General features: G+C 38.7%; 1 protein-coding gene across 1 annotated transcript in view; it reads right to left on the bottom strand.

Annotated features, from left to right (window-relative positions):
- Positions 1-6,400: 6,400 nt before the first annotated feature.
- The window catches only part of tars1 (threonyl-tRNA synthetase 1), a 34,785-nt gene continuing 23,910 nt past the window's right edge, over positions 6,401-17,275 (bottom strand). The window contains exons 11-19 of the mRNA XM_012865628.3: positions 15,845-16,011; positions 15,367-15,529; positions 13,710-13,847; positions 12,003-12,080; positions 11,815-11,915; positions 9,943-10,047; positions 9,641-9,713; positions 7,163-7,277; positions 6,401-7,011 (exon numbers count right to left, since the gene is read on the bottom strand). Coding sequence (XP_012721082.2) covers positions 6,863-7,011; positions 7,163-7,277; positions 9,641-9,713; positions 9,943-10,047; positions 11,815-11,915; positions 12,003-12,080; positions 13,710-13,847; positions 15,367-15,529; positions 15,845-16,011 — 1,089 coding nt within the window. The 3' untranslated portion in view covers positions 6,401-6,862. The remainder of the gene's footprint in view (positions 7,012-7,162; positions 7,278-9,640; positions 9,714-9,942; positions 10,048-11,814; positions 11,916-12,002; positions 12,081-13,709; positions 13,848-15,366; positions 15,530-15,844; positions 16,012-17,275) is intronic.

The following is a 17,275-nucleotide window of genomic DNA, read 5'->3' as shown; positions in this document are numbered from 1 at the left end:
TGCCTAAAATGACATTTTCATGGCATCATTTCAGTTTACTTAATGAAACCTCTTTTAAAGCAGCCGCACTGAGTACGCTGCAAAGATATTTCAGCTGCTTGAACGTTTTCACACCTTGTCACATTGAAACCGCAAACATCTGCATGTCTGCGAGTTTTAATGTAGGGGAAAACTGCGAAGTGCAAGGGATAGGATAGACGGTTTAAAACATAATTTGTTGGTAACAATCTGAAAAGTGTGGCATGCATACGTATTCAGCCCCCAGTCAATCTAGTAACCTTAAATAAGATCCAGTGCAACGACTTGCCACCAAAAGTCCATCTGTGTGTGCGCTTTACTCCCAGTATTAATCCGGTTGTTCTGTGAAGGCCTCAGAGGATTGTTATTTCATTTATATAGGCTTTTACAGCAGCTAACCAGACAGCCAATGTGCTTTACAATACAATCATGAAAATCATTCAAAAACATACAATTTATATAAAACTGATTAAGAATTCTGAAATAGTGGGCAACAGGGCCTCTACTTATTCCTACATAGTGGCTTTACTGAATAAAAAAGCTTTAAGTTTGGATTTAAAAAGGCCCACATCATGTATTAAGCGGAGATCCATGAAGAAGCTGGTACCAGAGTGTGGGTACCGCCAATGAGAAGTAGTTAGTTCTTAGAACCTTCAAGAAGAGCGGGGACAATGACCTCAGGGATCTCCCATGCACTCAGAAACTCAATATATCATAATTGATTTGTGGCCAGCCTATTAAGATCTTTAAAAACAAAAGTTTCAAATCGATTCTAAAACAAACAAACAGCCAATGGAGGGAGGACATGGAAGGGACGATGTGCTCTCGTCTGGAGGTGTCGGCTAAAAGATGCATTTTGGACCAGCAGAAGCCTTTTGAGGGCCGACTGAGCGAAAACACAAAGAGTGGTTGATTCTTGAGCTGATAAAAGCACTTGTAGTCTTCTCAAGGTTTAAAAAAGGCTCAAAGAGGAAGTTGGTAAGAGCTTGATTTGACTACTGAATCAGCTTGTTTGTTGAATTGAAATTCAACAAACTGATTTCTTAAACTGACTCTAAATTTAAAATTCAGAGCATTGATATCAGTGGTGGGATTCTCACCAAACTGAATGTATTCAGGGAAAAAAAAAAACAGGATATTTTGGTTTAACCACAGTTTTACTGCAAAAGTACCCTCAAGAAGAGAGAACTTCAGCCAACAAAGAACATCATGGAGCCCGGCAGACAGGTCAGGACGGGGAAGGTGTGGAAAAGTTTTAACAAGTGTAGTTTTAAACAATCTTCCAGAATAACATCATCCATCCTAAAAATTAACAAGTACAGCAAAATGCCAAAAAGACTGGCTAAAGTGGAGGGCTTGGAAAGGAGAGCATTCATCAGAGGAGCTGCCAAAAGGCTCAGGATGAACAACTCTGGACATGATGTTGATTTTTTTATTACATACTTAATTCATCAGGGAAAATGCAATTAGAGACAGCGGACTTAGATCTAAAATGAAGTGAAGTGGCAAGAAAAAAGTCATTAGAGATCTTGATTGCAGCTTGCCACACACCATGTCAGGGACACAGCAAACTATGTTTTATTCTAAATTTCTTAGACAACACGTCCACTGTCATTTGTGAAGGAAAACTAACTCTGTACATCTTCCTAAATCCACCATTACCACTGTTAAACGTGGTGGTGGCAGCATCGTGTTGTCTGGATGTTTGTAGTTGTTTTTTTCAGCAAAGAGGAAGGAAACTGATCAGGGGCAAGAGGTGGAGTGAAAATGCAGAGCTACAATGTAAAGATCTACTGAAGTTACAGTGGCCCAGTCACAGTCCAGACCTAAACCCAATGGAAAACATTTAACAAAACCTAAAAACTACATATTCATGTGCTTTGCACAGAAGAACGGGCAAAATTTTCAGTCTGTAGATCTGCAAAACTGCTACAAGCCTCCCACAAGGCTTGGAGCTGAAATTGAAGTAAAAGGTGGGACAACAAAGTTTCGACTCTGGGAGATTCCCTACTGCATTTTTCAGATTTCTTTTTTCAAGAAAAGAAAGATAATTTTCCTTCCACTTTACATTGCATTACTTTTTTTTGTTTGTTTGTTTTTTGTTATCAAATAAAAATCAAATAAATCATACGGATGTTTTTTTTGGATATAAGGTAATACAAGATTAAGATGTTGAGTGGTTAGTAAATGTTTAACAGGGTACTGTAATTCCAGGTTTTCTATCTCGTAACGCTAATTTCTTTATCATATCTAGAGATAATCTTGTATACACATTAAAACAAATTATAGACCAGTGTGTTGACAACTGATTTGAACAATAAAAAAAAAAAAAAACAGTAACATCCAGAAGCCAAAGTGCATCAAGCCAGATGGGCTTTTTTTGTTACATCAGCTCCAAGCGATTCAAGATCGATGAAGATCAACCTTAAAATTCATTTTAAAACTGTTATCTCAAGGTGATAAGAAAGTTACACTCACTAAAGACAAAAACATACTAGAGAAAAAGGGAATCAATTTGACCAGATTACCAAATTAGACTGATTATCTTGATGTGGGGCAGGCAATGTGTGATTTTAACAAAATTCCATCAAAATAAAAAAAATGGAGGCATTTCTTTCAAAAAAAGTTTCAGAAGCAGATTTTCTCTAGAGACAATGTCTTTCAGGATCTTTTTACTACTTACATATTGAAAATCAAAGTGATATTAGTTTCTCAATGTCTTTTCGTTCATTTGTGGCCGGGGAAAACAGTTTGCAACTGCGAAATACGTAAAATAGCAATGAGAAAACTCAAGCCAGGACGGGGAATATGTAAAACGGTTCTTTAAAACACACGTGTTGCACAGGAGCAGAGAAGTTTGCTCAGCTCAGTGAAGCATTGTAACCCTATGTGGCCAGGTCTGTCAGTCAGGCGTGGAGGGGGGGGGGGATCCAACGGAGCAAGAGGGAGCTGGGATTCAGGGAGAGGGCCTGGGACTCCGCAGAGCAGCCCGATCCCCAGAGACTTCTGGCTGTCTCGCTCCGTCTGTTGACACTCTCTTACTCCACTGACTTTTTCATTAACCCCTTATCAAAATGTTTTTCTCTCCCACACTCCACTGACATGAACACAATTCCCCTCCATCCCCACACAGAGGATCCTGTTTCAGCTGTTCCCCCTGGTGGCCACATTTGGAAAGAGCGATTCTAAATAGTTGCTTTTACACAAACACAGGCAGACATGTCCTAAACTTGCTTAGTGTGTTTGATTTTTTTTTTTTTTTTTTGTTTTGCTTTAACTCTTTGAGAATATTATAGAAAAGATTTAATATATTTGTTTACAATCAATAAGAATAAGAAACATGCATAGACGAACAATAAGGCATCTTATTGACAGGTCTGTTTTCTATAAAGATGTGTAATTTTGCACAAAAAACATATTCTGACACAGTTATGGAAATTTTAAACACCCACATACTCCTCAAAAATAAATATCCAATAACAACATAATACTAATCATAACATAATAACACCCATCACTGGAACACCAAGAAATACTTTCCGCATTTATTTGTGTAACTTATTGAAAAATAATGAATTCAGGTTTGATTCTCTTTACAGGAAACTAAAACTGTGGACTTGTTCAACGTGTTGCTTAGCAGTACAAATTAGCCAGAGTAATTGATGACCTTTAACATATTATAATTTGGTCCATCCCGCACAGCAGCCATAATAAATGTTTTTGTCGACCTGCATTCCGATTTTGGGTGGCTTGCGGCTTCTTCCGCAGCATGTTTTACCCTAAGTGTGGGCTCTGCGCCTCCTCGCCACTCCTAATGCGAGTTGTTTGCATTATTTAAACGCAATTATCTTCCAAACAATGCGGGGAGCGATTAATGATGACCCATGTGGCAGGAAGAAGGGCAAGACTCTTCAAATTTATGAACCAAGAGCAGCTACTCCACAGCTACAGCTGATTATTGTAAAAAGTGACCACATTAGTTAGTAATCTGCATCCAGTGTTAGACTTCTCATCACAGCTCCTGAGGCGACGCTTCAGCTGGGAGAGTAATCTGACAACTGCAGCAGCAGCAGGAGGTGGTAGTAGGAATAATGAGTTTGGTGTAATATGTTAAAGCACTTATATTTGTGCGAGCTCTTCCACACCTTTTATACTTATATAATTGGGTAATTTGTTTACGCCCCAGCTAGTATTATAACCGTGAACACATTGCTGTGGTGAAAAGCGCACTCATTTTGGAGCTTAAAACGAAAAAGAAAGAGACCGTATGATGTTTCACTTAGAATTTACAGCTACATGTCAATAGATCAGAACATTGTAGAGGCTGATTTATTTAAGGGTCTGCACAGGGGTTCAGTAGCGCTGTTGCCTTGCAGCAAGAACCACATGGTTCAAATCCCGGCCTGGAATCTTTCTGCATGGAATTTGCATGTTATCCCTGTGCGTGCGTGGCTTCTCTCTGGGTACTCTGGCTTCGACACAAAGTCCAAATCAATGACTGTTGGGTTCATTAATCTCTAAATTGCCCTTCGGTGTCTCCATGTTGTCCTATGATGGACCGGCAGCCTGTCCAGGGCGTAGATAAGGATTTATTTCAGTAGTTCAGTCTCGAACTATTTAGGCCTACTAATGTTTATTTCTGCTTATCTTGATGATCATGGCATGTAGCTAGCAAAAACCCAAAACTCCAGTTTCTTAGAAGTAACAGAAATTAGTATTACATAATGCCAATAAAAATAGATTTTGGATTCAGAAATGCTATGGCCTATACGATCATGGTGCAAAGTGACTAGACAGTTGTTCAGCAGACGAGGATACAAAAAGTCACTGCTAAAGAAGCGCAGAGCTCTGTGTCAAAGCATATTAATGGAACATTTAGTGGAAGGAAAAACTGATAAAAAAAAACAAGGAGTACAAGCACGAAATTGACCGGGTGTGGACTGGATGCGGGTCTTTATCCTGCGACACACACATTTATCTAATACATGCATAACAGTCACATCCATCATGTTAAGCTACTCCAGAAGCAGAGACATCGTTAGAAGCATCTTGCCTCGGTGAAAAGGGACTGGACTGTTGCTCAGAGGTCCAAAGACCTCTTCTTAGATGAAAGAACATTTCCTCCCATTATTTGGAAATCAAGGTTTCAAAGTCTGGAGGAATAGACAGGCAAAGAAACCAAGCTTGAGGCCAAGCAGTTCGTGATGATGTGGGGGATCTCACTACATCTATATTTATTTAACTAAAATCACTAAATTCACTGAATTAGTAAGAAAACTGGCCTGACCAAAACCATATAGAGAACCTGCACCACAGCCAGGCCCTCAGCAGGACCCCAGGCTGACCACCTCCTTATCACGCTGCATTGGTGACATAATCCATGCAAAAAGGATCCCCTTCCAAGTATTGAGCTCATACAGCACATACACACATTGCAGCTGGCTAACATTTCTGAAATAAATATTACTTTTACGGATTGTAACATTCCAATTTTCAGAGAAATTAATGTTGAGGTTTTGTTGTTGCATGCCCTTATGTTGGTGAATAATCTCAGTGATCAGGTCATGATCCATCCAAAAAAGAAAGGTTAAAATATAAAACATATGGACTTCTATTCTGAAGCTGAAGACATTTAGCTTACCATCCAAGAAGCTTTCTCAGTTCAAACAGTCAGACATTTTGATTGGACTTTTTTTTGGATCAAGTCATTATCTAAACAGAAATACTCAATACTGCATCCCTTGGCATTGTAAATCTAGTTTCTCTATTTTTTTAATTAAAATCAGTGAAACAAATCTACTTTTCAATGTTATAATTTTCCAAAATACACATAAATCCAGTCTGTGGATTAAGAAAAATGTTGAAAATAGTCTGCTTATTTCCATGGTATGACAGAGGAAAGTTACCATTACAAAATTAGAGACCATCAGTATCTAATCAGTTTGACCAAGTCATGATCACCTGGTGGATCTTTATGAAGAAAATGTTGGAACCTACCAGAATCTCTATTGGTTTTGTACTTCCATTTTAAACATTGCTTGATTTTTGCTATATTATCTGCCATTTATCTGTATTATCTTTAATATTTTGTTAGTCTCAGAAAAGAAAAATCAGTTGAGTTGTCATAGTAAATCTAAAGAGGTAACTTAAAACTCAACCCACAGGAAAATAAAGGGAAAAAATAAAAAAGACAGTGGTCCAGTTTAGGGTGACTAAACCATGTCTTATCCACTTATTAAAAAGGTCCTGTTGGTTTTCTCCTGACAAAAAAACAAACAGAACAGTTGCTCTGGACCCCCACAGAATATAAAGCTGTCTTTGAGACCTAAAATTTAGTTCTGAGGATTATTCTTTTACATGTCTCTCAAAAAGCAGCACAGGATCATTATGAATAGATTGTTTAATTATCAAAATGGTATTTCATTTACATCTCCCCGAAGAAGCGATGAGCGACAAGAAGATTGTGGAAGAACATATAAAATAAAACGTCTCCCCTTAGTTTCAATCAGCTTGTAACATGGAAACTAGAGTTTAAGGAAGCAGTTTATTCACTTACACACTTGTTCTGCTGAGCTTTTTAAAGACCTCGCCGTGTTACACCCGAAAACCAAAATAAAAGACCGTTACACTTCATTGCATTGGCTTTAGCTGCGCTTGGATACCCAGTCAGCAGATGGAAGACAACAGAAAAACGAATATCTTTGCGTCGGTACAAGAAAACCTGATTTCTGCAAAAGCACAAAGAGTTTTGCAGGTGTTTATATCCCTCTTAAAAACGTTGATCTGAAACACATAGCATCTGAATTTAACAGAGGTCCTGTGGAGAGGAGGTGTCTGAAAGAGCTCAGAACTCCTCCTCGGCGTTTCTGCTCCTGGAAGCCTTCAGCTGTTTGAGGCGCTCGATGCACTCCTCCACACTGCGCTCGCCGTGGACTTTGTTGTCTCGGGTGCGTACGTTCACGGTGTTGCTCGTCTTCTCCTTCTCTCCCACCACTTTCTCCGACAAGACGGATCATAAAAAAATAAAATAAAAAAAAAAACACAAGGAGAGGAAAAGAAAAATCAATATCTAGATGGACGGAGGAGGAATAAATAAAAAACAACAACCCAGATAAGACACGAGTAAAGATGTGTTTCCACTGACCCAGGATGAAGTTGTACTGTGCCAGCTGAGCGTTTCGGATCTTTTTGTTCAGAGTGCAGCCGGGGTCCAGATCCACATCCGTCATGAACCCGCTGTTGTGGAATTCCTTCTTGACCTACGAAGTTAACCAAAGTGACAGAGATCTTATTTTTACCATCAGATCTTCATCATTTATACACGGTGCATCTATTCAATTACAATCTGTTAGTTGTGGTGACAACATTTGCCCAAAAAGTATACTCATTAAATAATGAAGCTGCTTTCTGCATCAGTAACACACATATTACCCTGAAACTTAATTATTACAGAAGTGTAAACAGCCTCATTCCCAGCAGGCATTAGCACGTCTTGGAAGCAGTTTCGGCTTTAGCGGTTTTCGGCTTCTCTTGTAATTCTAACAAGGTTTGGGCATCAAAATCAGCTTCTGATTTATTTATTCAAATCGGCTAAATGCAAATAGCGTTTTTCTAAGAAAAGGAGACCGAAATCCTGTTCTTACTGCTGAGGACAGACATCTTTCCCCCAAAATTGAGCCGAAAAAGAATTAGCAAACTGCATGACCATCTTTTAATATGCAAAATGTGCAAAAACCCTTTGTAAGTTTTGCATCTACAATGATTTACACATTCCTTCATACAGAAAACCTGAATAATTTCTTTAGTTAACATATTGCATTTTAATATTTTGTGGAGCAGGCAAAACAAAATGCACTGTATAATTTTTGGGTATTTTTTTGTTTATATATACTTTTTGGCCCTAGATTACTTTTGACCAGGCAGTTTTGGCCCAAAGGACAAAATATGTAAACACTCATGCTGTAAAACATGCATATGTAAACATTTTCTTTGTAGCTGCTCCTCCCTTGCTTCCGTCTGAAATAACATATCCCATTTTATAATAAACTCCAAATTTAAATAGGACCAGAAATACACAGTTGAGTTCAGAAGAATAAAAGTGGGTTTACAAAGAGCGAGCAAAGCTCAAAATCCTTATTAAAGCTTTTATATCCAACTGAGTCGGCCCAGACGTGGACCCAGAACTTAGTGCACAAATCCATTTTGCTGTCTGTTGCTGCAGAATCCAGATGCAGGGTACACAGCAAGTTTCTACCAAACTGTGCAGAAAACAGTTATTTTTCTGTGGGGGGAAAATGTCAGCACTGAAATTCTGTCACTTAAGCAGAAATGCAGCAGAATGTGTTTCTCTGCTAAGAGCAAGCGACAATATTTTTAAGAGCAGAACAGCAAAAAGAAACCCTTAGAAAACAAAATTGTTGCAACTAAAAAAAAAAAAAAAAAGAAGAAATCTCCTGAGCTGTAAAACAGGCTTTAGTTTTACTAAATATTTCTCTGGATTATTTAGTGACAGAGATGCACAGCGAACTTGTCAGATCAAGTCACAATCCTTTCCTTCCCTCCGTACGTCTTTCATACCATCCTTCCTTTTCTCTATTTTTCCTTTAATAAATCCCGCCACCAGTCAACACTTCCTCTCTGCAATCAACTGTCTGATCAACACTTCCTTCTTCAAATCAACCCTTAGCTTAAAAAAAAAAAAAAAAAAAATCCATCAACATTTCCTTTTATTACTTCCTCCAATCAACCATTGCTTTAATTAATCTTCCACCCATCAACATTTCGTTAGATAATTACTTCTCCAATCAACCCTCCATTCGTTCCCTTTTTCAAAACGAGTCTTCATTGCTTCCTTATTCCAATCAATCCATCCTTTCCAATCAACCACTCTTTCCTTCCTTATCCAATCAATTCTTCCTTTAATAAATCTTTCATCCATCAAACCTGGCTAATAATTCCTCTCTTAAAATCGATCCCCAAATCCGCTCCTTTTCCAATCAACCATTCCTTCCTTTTTCCAATCTGTTAATAAATCCTCTCCAATAACTGTTCCTTCCTTTCATTTTCCAAACAACTTTCCATTTTTTTCACCTCACTGCTTGCTTTCATGCGTCCATCCACAAATCCCTCTCTCCTTTCTTACTTCACTTCCTTTCAACAATCTATGAATCCTCTCTTTATTTCCTTTAAGTCAATCTTTCCCACCTTTTTTCTAGCAATCCATCCTCCTTCCCCTCCTTTAATCAATTATTTTCAGAGTTTTTTTCCCATCAATCCTTCTTTCAATCAATCAATGATACCATGCATCCTTCCTAAAATGTGTAAATGACTTTAAATTAGCAGTGTTTATATACAGTCCACTGAAATGCAGTACTCTAAATTTATGAGAAAAAAAAGCTGACACGGTTGTTTTAAGCCCCCAAACCCTATAGTGAGACTCCCAACTCATTTTCTGATACTGGTGCAGAAAGACCGCAGCCAGCAACAAGACGCACACCCGTGATAAGACAGAAAAGACAAACGGCTTCAGCTTGGTGGTTAATTTAAATACTTGACAACTTCAGAGGAACTTACTATCCCTGAAATGTGTCACTGTTTTAATATAGCCGGGGCGAGTGCTTACTTTCTCAGCATACTCTTCACAGGTCGGTCCCACGGGTACAACCATCACTTGAGTGGGAGAAAGCCAAAGCGGCCTGAGGAGAGGAACAGAACGTTTCTGCATTTATTTGACTTCTGGAGCAGCAGCAGGGCAAACACAGCATGGAAGAAGGTTCAGAAAAGATCTGCAGGCCCACAAAGGGAATACGTTTCGGTTCTTTCAAAGTATTCGGGAAATAATCGTCACAACTAAAAACGGCTGCGATAAAAACAAGCATCTATTGGAAAAGCCCTACTTTTCATGAAATATGATTGTTTACAAACCATTTGCCTCCATAGTTCTCAGTCAGAATAGCGATCATCCTCTCCACTGATCCCAGAATGGCTCGGTGGATGATCACCGGTCTCTTGTGGTCATCCCCGTCATGACTGCAAAACAAATGAAAGAAAACAGCAAACAAAAACTTAAGATATACATCATGTGTGGGTATGTAAGGGCAGTCGAAATATGCTGTTGATATAATGTCTGATACTTGAGATGATTTCCTACTAAATATTGTATATAAGGAATCTACTATAATTGATATATTCCATAGAAGAAATTAGAATCTGTGTCAGATTACAGCATTTTGAACTTCCTATCGTGATTGGAGGTATGAGCAGATGTGGGTAGCATACCTTACAAGTGTTGGCAAAGAAAGTCTTGATCTGATAAATGGGTCTCGGTAAAGACCTTTGGCAAACTAGTGGTATAAAGACTCTGACTAAACTCAATTGCAAGTATTGTCTGATTTTACATCAGCTGTATCTCCAGCACACTGATTTTTTTTTTTTTTTTTTTTTATGCACGGCTTGCAAACTCCATAAAAGCCCAGAGCATTTTGTTGATCTAAGCAATGGAGGTTTTCTTTTAAGATATAAGAGTGTTTTTCCCTATGGAGTAAATTTTGTTCCATTAACGTTGCAAGCAAAGAACACATTTTGTAAATGGAAATTTGAAAAAAAAAAAAAAAAATGCAATCCAGAAATGAAATATTGCAAAACTTAAAAAAAAAGCTTTTGAGAGTTACTTTGGTGTTTTCGAAGATTTTGTTTCAAAATAAAAAAAAATTATTCATTTCAAAAGAAATTTCTTTTTTAACAGATTTTATATTTTCTATTCTTTCAAATTTCAATTCTTTAGATTACGTTTTACAGATCACATTCTCATCACTTGTCGCTCTTGACCAATAAAAATGTTGCTAACGTCCATGCAGACCGATAAATGCGTCATTGCTCCTCACTGCAGGAGTGAATAGAATCTGATCTGTAAAATGAAATGCAATTTGAAAAGAACGCAATTTGTAAATCTCAATCTGAAAAAGAGAAATTTGAAAAAAATTAAATTAGAAAATATCAAATATTGAAAAATAAATGAATTGAAAACAAAAATTTGAAAAATTAAATATGGAAAATAAATAAATAAATAATAGATAGATAGATAGATAGATAGAGAGAGAGAGAGAGAGGGAGAGAGAGAGATTTCCAATTACAAAAGGTGTTTGCTTGCAACAATATTGGAACAAAATTCACCCCTAATGTCCCATTCATAATGTTGTTCTCATTGAAAGAGAGACCTTATTAGCTGCTGCAGCTCAGCTCTGACTGTGTGATGTCACAAAACACACAGCGCTTAAATTTAGGAACCAGGAGCAAAACTTTTCCCACACACAATTAACTGAAACACAATGAAATGTGTTTTGAGCTAAATTATCAAAATATCACTGCTGGCTCAGCATTTTAACAAACCCTGTGAATGACATCGTCAGCAGGAGCAAGACGCGAGTTAATTTAGCTGTATGTGTCGAGTCTGGTATCCTTAGAAAGAAATGATAAAGCTAAGTTAAGCCTAAATTATTCATATCCTTGCAGATTTGTATTTCAAGTAAACTTATTTTGACATTTTGGAAGGGCCCAGCCAGATACCAAACATGAATCCAATTCATGGAGGTAATTGATGTCAAAGAGGCCTTTAAACTCAAAGACCTGAGGTTCAGAACCGTTTACACCGCTTTATAATCCCTGGGAGATGGCTGTCACTTTCCAGCAGAAACAAACTTCTTAGTTAAACTTTACATGGGTATGGAGTTAGGTGACGGGTTGTCAGCACATCATTTTGTTTTGGCTAACAGTAGTAAAAAGCAGCAGAACCATTACCCGACGAAGGAGAGATTAAAGCGGATGGGTAGCTGGAAATCCAGCTGTATGGTGGCGCACTGGTGGTATCGACCGATGGCATCCTTGATCTGAATGTCAATCTGCAGACAGAAAACACATGTGATCAGCCGGCCTCCCTCCGGCTGATTTACAGCTGAACTAAATCAATGCTTCAGGGCCCCGCTCACCTTGGGTCCGTAAAAAGCTCCGTCGCCTGGGTTGAGAACCCATTTCTCCCCAAACTCATTTAAGCTGTTCTCCAGTTGCTACAAAGACAAACGATCAATATTGCTTTACAACAACATTCATGGTTGAGCAATATACAGGTAAACAGCCGTGCTGAGCAAAGCAGGAAAGTTCATCTGGGACAAATCACCCAGCCGAAAAATGTTGATGCCTCCATGTTTTGTTAAGGTTGCGTCTGAGCTATAAATCAGGGGGGAAAAAAGCGTTTTAAATACAGAAATATTATGTTATGGACAAAACAATCATGGTAAAGACCGTTGACTGGACAGTTGTCCCACAGACAACTATTGATGCCATAAACTGGGAGAGGTAAGCCACAACAGCTCATAGCTAAAGAGGCTGACTGTTCACAGTGCTGCATCCGACCATATTAGTGAAAGGTTGAATGGGAGAGAAAAGTGCATTAGAAAAAGATGCATAAGTAACAGGGATAACCGCAGCAGTAAGAGGATTGTAAACCAAAGCCGATTCAAGCGTGTGAAGATTTACAAGGTGTGCGACTAAGTGCTAGAAAAGCCTGCGCGCACAGCCACATCAGAACCTGGCGTAGAACTGTAGCATTTACCGTTTTTCATAAGAATTAGCAGCGGTAAATCCTTAAAAAGCATCATGCTTCGAACAATAAATCAGTAACTTTCAGTGCTTAAACTGAAACTGAAATTAAATCATCTTTGATATTCTAATTTATTGAGACATGTACTGTATACATAAAAGGTTGCAGCTTGATTTATGGATTATAAAATTAAATCATTACTGCCGCTTTTCTGAAAGCAGACATATCAGGGAAAATAACAGAATACTGAAGCCCAGCAGTCAGTAAAAAAAAAAAAAAAAAGTTAACATGTATTGCTAAGATAGACCTTAATCAAACCACAAAGTACAGCACAGTGATTAACAAGCCTAAAACACAAAAAAAATAATGGATTTAAAGGGGAAGTAAAAAATATAAATGTGTCAATAACATTGACATTAATTGTGAAATCATTGATAGAAATCCAGATGATACTTCCCAGCATTGAAAGAAAAGTTGGAGCGGATATCAGGTGTGAGGATCACATGCTGACGGGTCAGTCAGCCGTAAAAACAACTAAAACTCAAAGTCAGGCTCTGTTCCCGCCAATGAGCCTCTTTTCACCCACTTAAAGCCTGCCGGTAAATCCTAACAAAACCAACCATTTAATGTCCTTCACCCAATCCCAAATGCAGCTGAAAACACAGCGTTTGTTTTATCCGCTGTCATTTAACCCAGATGCCAAACGATTCTCTCAGACTTTCAAGTAGTCCGAGGGCCGGTCTGTCCTGAGGTAATCCTAGGACTCAACAGCCATCACGACTCAATTCAACTCATCCTGTTTCTCCGTGCTCGCTTTAAATACAAGCTGAGCATATTATGGCATTAAGATGTAAAAATAATCGCTGAAACTGTGCCGGTTTTTGGTAAATCAACTTGATCCGAAAGCACAGGCAGCTAAAGCAACAACGTGTTATTAAAATGATTTACTTTAGGCCGCTCTAAGAAAAGACATGTTTATATTTAAGGCTTCTAAACTTGCTCTACAGTTGCTGGAGCTTCAGTCCTGCCAATACTTCCTAGCAGCATCTTAGTGGCGTTTATATTTTCCCGGTACACTGACAGAAACAGAAGTTACCTTTTCGGCCTGGTTCCAGATCTCCGGCTCACCGAGGAACTTCTCTGGTCTCGTAGAAAGGTTGAGTTTGAAACTGAAGCCAAACACGTCGTACACCGTCCGCAGGAAGTCCAGGCAGCCCTTAATCTCCTCCTCAATCTGAGTTCACAATAACGGGAACATTAATAGTGCAATACATTCATTTAGTCAAACCACACCTTTATGCCAGCATGAACGGTTTTTATATTTAGCCTTGTTCTCATTTATCTGTATGGTTTTTATTGTTTAATGAGCTTTTATGTCTTTGCTTGTGCGTTTTTATGCCTAAAATATGTTGACACGATATATCTCAATATTACTGTATGCAATATGCATGGTGCAAAGACCTACTTAACCTTCAATTAATGGTAATTATGTTTAAGTACCGTATATTAAGCCTCTTCTTATCCAGAATAAATTTCTTCTTACAATATTAAACTTTTTTTTTTATTAAATTTTTTTATTTATATAGTCATTAAGATACTACAACTGTGCTTTTTTTCAATAACAAAACAAAGTGTGCCAAAAGTCTAAATTTGTGTTAGGGTATGAAAATTTTTGTTTCATTTTTCTTTCACTCATTATTTACCCAAAGCAGAAACACTAACACATTTTAATGGTTCATTTGTTATAATATTGCATATTTTTTTATAATATTGATCAGCCCTAGCCCATTGACAACACGTCTGGTTCTTTTTTTTAATATCTGAATTTCATTCCCGTTTAAAAAAAACAAAAAAAAAAACGTCTGTTAAAAATGAACAACTTTAACTTTGCTTGTTTTGAATTTGAATAAACCTTGTTTTCCAGCTGCTGCGGATAATGAGAAGGATTAAAATGGAAACAATTCCCATATTAAAGTTTAACACATTAACGACGCATCCGATCTTCTGGCAGCGCAGGAAGGGGAAGACCCAATCAGCAGCAAACTGGCTGCATATTGCAGCGACTTCACATTTGAACCCACTAATAAACAAATCTGCTTCAATTTTCCAAACGTCTGGTTTCTTTAATTGATACTGGCAGTGCTTCACGGCAAACAACGGCAGTTGCAAACTGCTAATCGTGGAGCAGAAGGATCTGGAGTTTTTATATGTAAATACGACAAACCATCCATCACTAATAACACGGCGACTGTGCCAGAGAGGCTGCTCTACTGAATCTTGCAAATAAACACTGCGCTTTTACCCCCATTATTTTTGCCTAATTGTTTTTTTTTTTCCTTTTATATTGTGTTCCCCTGGAAAGTTGACTCATGTTAACTATTAAAAACACGAAATCTTTATCCGCAGCTGTTACCAGCTAATGTTTGAAATGCAGCAGTGTTGTAATGAAAACAGAACTGCACTTCTAGTACTGACAAAAGACATTGAAGATGAAAAGCAGCAGAACCAGGAACATGTTTCTATTCCCTATGCAAACCCTGCACACTCATCAACATTGCATGACCTGAATCGAGGTCTTTTGAAATTGAAATCATTTCAGATGATGTTTTTTTTTTTTTTTTTTTTTAATTGTCTTACTTGTACTCTTTAACCTCAACAGACATTGCCCCGGGCAACGTCTTCCTGAGCAAATTAGCCACAGAGCTTTTTTTTTTTCTTCCTCTGGAAATGTGTGTCTCTGCAAGAGTCCTCACCTGGTCTATGGAGCAGAAGATATGCGCGTCGTCCTGCTGGAAGCGGCGGACCCGTGTGAGGCCAGTCAGGGCTCCTGACAGCTCATTTCTGTGCAAGACGCCAAAGTCGGCCATGCGGAGGGGCAGCTCTCTCCAGGAGCGAGGACGGTGATCAAACATCAGGCTGGTACCAAGCAGAGGGGAGGGGGGGAAAAAAACAGCATGGAAACAAAGAGAGTTCAATCTAAAGTTCTTACAATGCTGTAAAATTGCTTTACTGACTCAGAGCGACTGTGAACAAATATATTCAAGAGTTGATAAGGAGATCCAGGGCGAAGCATAAAGCTAAACGTTTTGCATGAGGAAGGTACTTCGTGTCACGCAGGAGAAACACAAACTGGTATGTCGGATGGTTTTTAGGGTGTTTTAATTCACCATTTATGTTCATGTGCACTGACGGACAAAAATGATACGGTTTCTTGTTGAAAAAAAGTCTCACCAGTGACCGGGGCAGTTCATCGGTTTGAGCGCGAAGGTCTCCTTCTCGGCCTCGAAAGAGAACATGTTGTCGCTGTAGTGCTGCCAGTGGCCCGAAGTAATCCACAGTTTGCTGTTGTAGATGTTGGGAGTCACCACTTCCTGGAAACCCCTCTTCCTGTATTCACTCTGCAAAAGACACACCAAGCCGTTCCTTACAAGATCTCACTAGAGTACAACCCTCACACTGGGCTGGACGACATTTTAATAACAATATATATATATCGACCGATAGACGTATATCGATGATAGAAAAAAAAGGGTCAATAAAAAGTTATATAGAATAACAGTTTCCCTTCCTTATACCTTCTAGGCATATAGGTTAGTACTACAGTCACTACATCCTCCCAACCAATCACAAACGCAGATCCAGGAATGCTCCGCCCCCTTCAAAGAATTCAGAGCGCATGTGTTCTTTTTTCTTTTTTTTTAAAAAACCTGCAATTTTGATAAAAAAGTTGGTTGAATAAAGAGTTGAGTTTGGATTCCGTGGTTGTGTGTTTTGTATATACAAAATAGGTTGCTAAGCAACAGCATAAAATGGTCAGAGCTGCACTTAAAATATATGTTTTGAATTTGTTGATAATTATTGATATCGACCAATATGATTTCTATTTCAATCAATATGCCTTTTTTCCTATATCGTCCAGCCCTACTCTCACATATTTGTCGATATTTTCTATCTTTTCACAGGACGACAATGAGGAAATGACGATTTGAAACAATTCAATGAGGTCAGCGTGCAGCTTGGTGAACGGTATACAGAACTCAAAACGTCACTATTAAGGGTTAAACCGCTGGCAACAAAAGTGAGTACACCTCTAAATGAGAATGTGTCACCATTTGATGTGGCCGCCATTATTTTCCAGTGCTACTCTAACTCCTTTGGCCACAGAGTTCACTAGAGCTTCACAGCTTGCCAGCGTGGGTCCTCCTCTACTCCCTCCATGACGTCACGCGGTTGGCGATTTTAAGAGACCTTCTGCTTTGTACTCCTCACCTGGTCGCCGCCACGCGCTTGAATGCATCTTATCCAAATAGGTTTATCTTGCTGTCATCAGAGCACAGCACATGGTTCCAGAGATCCAGGTCCTTAGTCTACTTGTTTTCAGAAAAGTGTCTGTAGGGTTTCTTGTGCTTCATCTATAGAAGAGGCTTTTTTTTAATGTGATGACAGCCACCAATTTGATGCAGTATGGTCTGAGCACTGACAGGTTGACCCCACCCTACCCAATAAAACCTCTATAACTATGACGGCAGCACTCATACGTCTATTTTCAAAAGACAACCTCTGGACGTGACGCTGAGCACACGCCCTGAACTGCTTTGGTCCTCCAAGGAAAGAGGCCTGTTCTGAGGGGAAACATGTCCTGTTAAGCGCTCTCTTGGCCAC

This window comes from Fundulus heteroclitus, chromosome 12, assembly GCF_011125445.2.
Source record: "Fundulus heteroclitus isolate FHET01 chromosome 12, MU-UCD_Fhet_4.1, whole genome shotgun sequence".
NCBI lineage: Eukaryota > Metazoa > Chordata > Actinopteri > Cyprinodontiformes > Fundulidae > Fundulus > Fundulus heteroclitus.
This window is presented reverse-complemented; position numbering and strand designations above follow the sequence as displayed.